We start from the raw sequence: 5,218 nt of genomic DNA, 5'->3' as shown, positions 1-5,218 counted from the left end.
ACAAGAGCGAAACTCCGTCTAAAAAAAAAAAAAAAAATACTGTGATGATTACAGTAAATATTTGGATGGTACTTACTGTAGGCCAGACACTGGTTTTTTTTGTTTTGTTATGTTTTGTTTTTTGAGACAGAGTTTCGCTCTGTTGCTCAGATTGGAGTACAGTGGCATGATCTCAGCTCACTGCAACCTCCACCTCCAAAGTTCAAGTGATTCTTGTCCCTCAGCTTCCCGAGTAGCTGAGATTACAGGCGTGCATCACCACACCTGGCTAATTTTCGTATTTTTAATAGAGATGGGGTTTTACCATGTTGCCCTGGCTGGTCTCGAACTCCTGAGCACAAGCATCTGCCTGCCTCAGCTCCCAAAGTGCTGGGATTACAGGTGTGAGCCACCACGTCCAGCCTATTATTTCTCATTGTAAAAATAAGGGACCTGTGATACTGAGAGGTTAAAGTACTTGCACAGTCTCACTGCTAGTAATCTTGCAGAGCCAAGATCTGAACTCGGGGAACTAGGCCCTTACCCACAACCAGAACGCCTAAGTGAAGCAAGGGTGTGAACAGTGCAGTGCTTTATGCTGGAGCAGCAGGTAGCAGGCCTCCAGGAGATGGATCTCCTCTCTACCATGTAACCTACCAAATCACTGTCTCTTATCCTGCTCCCAAGGTAAGGGCAGCGCCATCAATGTGCCTTGGTTTGTGCTGCTCCCTCCCTGATATCCCCAGTTTAGTTCTGGCCATACCAGATGAGTTAAGGAAATCCAGGTGGCGGGAGGGGAGAGATTGGGTTCTCTCATGGGGAAAGATGAGAGACCCACAGAGGGCACTTCCCCGCAGGATGAAAAGTACTGGACAAGACGCAAGAAGAACAACGTGGCGGCTAAACGGTCGCGGGATGCCCGGCGCCTGAAAGAGAATCAGATCACCATCCGGGCAGCCTTCCTGGAGAAGGAGAACACAGCCCTGCGGACGGAAGTGGCCGAGCTGCGCAAGGAGGTGGGCAAGTGCAAGACCATCGTGTCCAAGTATGAGACCAAATATGGGCCCTTGTAACCCGTGCCCCCCGCCCGGGCGGGGCACTGCCTGCACCTCAGACCTCTGCCTGGGGGCTCCCTGAAACCCCTCACATGCGTGGAGACTTATGACTCGTCGTGGGCGCATGGCGGTGCACCCGCTGCAGGAGTGGCCACGTCTCAGCTTCATTATACCACAGCCCACGCACGTGGCGACATCCCCGGGGGCCAGTCTCCTCACTGGTGGGGAACGCAAGAGAATCTGCGTAGACCGGTGACTCGGCCTTAGTTTCTATTCTTGGATGTCCCAGTTGAATTGGAAGGGGACCTCTGGAGCACACACCTCTCCTTTCACGGGCGCTCGGGCTCCCGGGACTCTCAGTCTCCAGCCTGGGCTGCCGAGCGAGGGCTGTCTCTGCAGAATGAGTTGTGATCATTGTCACCCTTATGTCTTCTCAGGTAGCAGGGCGCATTTCCACTCAAGGTGTGTCTGTCACGCACCTCATCCTCCCCCGAAAGTCTTTGAGTAACATCTGTTCCCATCTTCCTTGGAGGCAGGACACACTAGCTCCTCTGTCAGTGTCTGCATGAGTGGCCAGCCACAGGACTGGGGTCTCTGCATAGCCTGGGATGGGGCTTGGGGCTGGGGCCTGCAGCAGGAGTGCGCCCAGCCTGTCTTAGCTCCTGTACCCCTTTTGCCATATGGCTCTGAGGCATGAGGACTGGAAGCCAGGGAGGGGCTTTGGCCATCGGCTCTCTCTGCATTTCATTGGCTGTGGAGGAGAGACTCCGAGGGTGGCTGCTCTCTGAGCCCAGAGTGCGAGGGCTGAGGGACGCCTTTTCATTTCCTCTCCAGGCTACTCAGAGGCCACCTGAAGCTTGTTTGTCCCACTAGCCCAGGCCTTTGGGCCTGCTGTTTCTTTCCACCCAGTGTCCAGTCTTGGATCATGGATTTCAAAGGAAAACCCCTCTTTTATCTAGGAGGCTTTAACTTCCTGGATCCCAGGATTCACCTTCAGAGTGGTGTTTAGAAAACGCCTCCACAGCCCCCTTCTACCATGGGCATGAGAGCTGGAGCGTGTTTCTTGAGAAGCTCCCATTTTTTCTTGCTCTGCTCACCAGTGTGGCCCAGGCCAGAGTGCACTCTCCCTGGAGGCAGCTAGGGCTTCGCAGTTCTTGCTTCGGGATCCCTCCTGTGGGAGCTGCCAGGAGGGTGTCAGCAGGGCAAGACACCTAGCCTAGAGTCACCAAGGTCACAGTGCCACTCTTATGGGATAGCAGGCCCTTGGGACGTTTACATAGGTCTAGGGTCCCCTCAATCTTGGTCCTAGGAGATGGGGGCCGCTCGTGAGGCTGGCCGTGCTGTGGCTTCTCACAGCAGTGGCTTCCCTTGCCCCACAAATACTCCTTTCTCTTGTGTGGCTGGACTCACCCTTTTACTGTGCTCTGAAGATGAACCGAGGAAATTCATGGAAGCCTCTGCTCATCTGGGTCACTGGGGCACCCCTGAGATGGGTGTGTTTATTTGCTCAGGGTGGGCAGCCTGTGGTGAAGAGGAGACAGAGGCGATGGGCATGCTTCGTCCTCCGTAACAGTGGCTTTATTTATCGTGGTAGTTCAGAGTCCCAGGCCCTGACCTCTAAAGACTTTCCATCACAGATGTTATGACCAAGCCGTGGACCTTACCCAGGGGAATGCCACGGCCCTCTGAGGACCTGCACACCCACCTCTCTGGGGGACTTGACGAGGGGCCCTGAGGCCAAGGGAGGTCACTTCTCCCTCCAGGCCCCTGACTTTTACTTTGTGGTTCTTTAAAAACCATGTATACACTTTCACTCTATTGTAACCACACAGGGCAGGCACATCCAGCATGTCAGTGTCCTGCCCCGGGCAGCTCTCCCTCACAGGCACGCTCCCTCTGGCCTGGTGGATCACCAAGAGGGCGGTTCTCATTTTGATATTAGTGGAAGAGCCTCGAGCTTAAAAGCTCTTCATTTTCTTTGGCCAGAAAGTCTATGGTTTGTGTTTTGCAGTTTTATTTTTTTAAGGATGGACACTAAATCTCTGGCGCCGACGTTCCGAGCCCAGTGGCTGGGATGGTGGCTCGACTCGATGTCTCTCTTTGTCCCGCCCTCTGCCTGTTTGGTGCCCTCCCTTCTTTCCCCCAGGCAGTGGGTATCGGGTTCTTTCCCAAAGTGCTTACTTGGAAAGAGTGCGGCTGCTGGACTCTTTTAGAAATGCCCCTCTGAGTCAGAAGCCTGGTGGGGACAAGACAGAGGATGTCCACAGAGGCTGACCTTTGGGGGCAAAGAAGTGCTCAGGTAAGGTTGTCTCCTCTCCTGTCCTAAGAATCCGTGCTTGCAGGAGAGGGTTGGTGCCTGCTTGGTTTCTGTCGGGGAAATGGGAGTCTCCTTGGCTCCCTCCTGGGCCCTCTGCTTCTTGGAGGCCAATCGCTGGAGACTCAGGCTCCTGTGCCCGGATCTTTGACATCTGTGTATCACTGGAGGTTAGAGAAGCTGATTTGACCTTGGCTTTCTGTGGGTTCCGATGGGCTTGGAAGTACCATCTACTTCCTAAGCATCCTGTCTCAAGCTTTGTAGCAGCCTCAGTGCAACCTCAGAACAGACAAATTGTAAATGAGCTGGAACGTTGCAAGAATATCCATATTTTAAATGTCTAATCCAGATGGAGGAACATGCATTTAGAGAGAGGGAGAGTTTTCAAGGTTTACGGCAGCTTTGTGGAGGACTTGGGTAACTCATCCTTGGCCAAGGGAAGAGGTTTGTCTGTCTGGCTTCTGAGGTTGGAGGGGGGGCACTTAGCAGTGAATCTTGTCTAGGTACATGTCACCCTGCTCAGAGGGGCTGTGCAGGCCACTCCTGTGGTCCTCTGGCCTCAGGCAGGGCGGCAGTCACGCAGCCAAAGCCCCTTTGAAGCTGGGCAGCCCTCCACCCAGGCCCCGGGAGCCGTGCTCCTTGGAACGCAAAGGGCCGAGGTTTTCAAGGCAAAGCTCTACCCCAGGGCTCCTTTAACATCTGCTAATTAAGTGCAATAAATTTTTCTAGAAAATGGCAAAGATGACTTCCAGGTGGATAATGCTCTCTTACGGTGTTGGGGATGCCAGAACACCACTTGGTTTTATTTTTCTAAATGCTTGTGATGTGATAGAGTGTATGGGGCTCTGTGTCCTCCCCTGGGAGCTGGCATTCCAGTGGGCCCCTCTCTTCTCTACCTTTGTTGGGGGAAGCAGGCAAGAGAAAAATTCCTTCTTCCCAGCTGGAGAGGGCAGAAGCAGACCGTAGCCCATTGGCCTTATGTGCGTGTGTGCGTGCGAGTGTGTCACTGCTGGTGGGCCGGAGTGATGTGGTGGGAGGGAAGCCGGGAATGTATCCTTTTCAGACAAAATTAAATATTTTGAAATGAGAATGTTGGGACTATCTTTTCTGTCCTTCCCCCCACCCCCACCCCAAGTTTCCTCTCTGAGTGTTAGCCTAGGAGCTGGAGAGTGAAGCTGGAAAACTTACCTAATTAGAATCCATCGCAGACACCCCCTTCATCACAGTCCAGACACTCCTCGCATCTGACCCCAACCACTTTGCCTCAGTTTCCTCATCTATCAGATGGAAGCGATTCTTGCCCTGCTTATATTGAGGAGAGACAAATAGCAGACCAAAAGCAGTTTGAACAGATAAAAGTGCTACACAACTAGAAGACAGGGACTGCTTATGAAAAGTGTTCTCGAACAGGAAATGCATGACGGCAGCTCTGTAATGAAGAGAAGAAAGGATGGGCACAGTGGCTCACAACTGTAATCCCAGCACTTCAGGAGGCTGAGGAGGGCAGATCACTTGAGGTCAGGAGTTTGAGTCCAGCCTGGCCAACAGAGTGAAACCCCATCTCTACTAAAAAACATGTGTGTGTGTGTGTGTGTGTGTGTGTGTGTGTGTGTGTGTATGTATGTATATACATGGGTATGTATATATATATGTGTGTGTGTATATATATATATACACTAAAAAATCTAAAAATCTTGTATATGTGTGTGTGTGTATATATATATATAAATCAGCTAGGTATGGTGGCACAGGAGGCCAAGGCAGGAGAATTGCTTGAACCTGGGAGGCAGAGGATGCAGTGCGCCAAGATCACACCACTGCACTCCAGGCTGGGTTACAGAGTACTGTCTTGGGAAAAAAAAAAAAAAAG

At 52.3% G+C, this 5,218-nt stretch overlaps 1 protein-coding gene across 4 annotated transcripts in view; it reads left to right on the top strand.

Moving 5' to 3' along the window:
• TEF (TEF transcription factor, PAR bZIP family member) overlaps nucleotides 1-4,438 on the top strand; it is a 33,641-nt gene extending 29,203 nt beyond the window's left edge. For all 4 annotated transcript variants that reach the window (XM_017510352.2, XM_017510353.2, XM_017510351.1 and 1 more), the window contains exon 4: nucleotides 837-4,438. In XM_017510352.2, coding sequence (XP_017365841.1) covers nucleotides 837-1,052 — 216 coding nt within the window. In that variant the 3' untranslated portion in view covers nucleotides 1,053-4,438. The remainder of the gene's footprint in view (nucleotides 1-836) is intronic.
• Nucleotides 4,439-5,218: the final 780 nt, after the last annotated feature.

Source organism: Cebus imitator, unplaced genomic scaffold (genome assembly GCF_001604975.1).
Source record: "Cebus imitator isolate Cc_AM_T3 unplaced genomic scaffold, Cebus_imitator-1.0 Scaffold435, whole genome shotgun sequence".
Lineage (NCBI taxonomy): Eukaryota > Metazoa > Chordata > Mammalia > Primates > Cebidae > Cebus > Cebus imitator.
The sequence above is the reverse complement of the archived record's forward strand: the minus strand, read 5'-3'. Positions and strand labels throughout refer to the sequence as shown.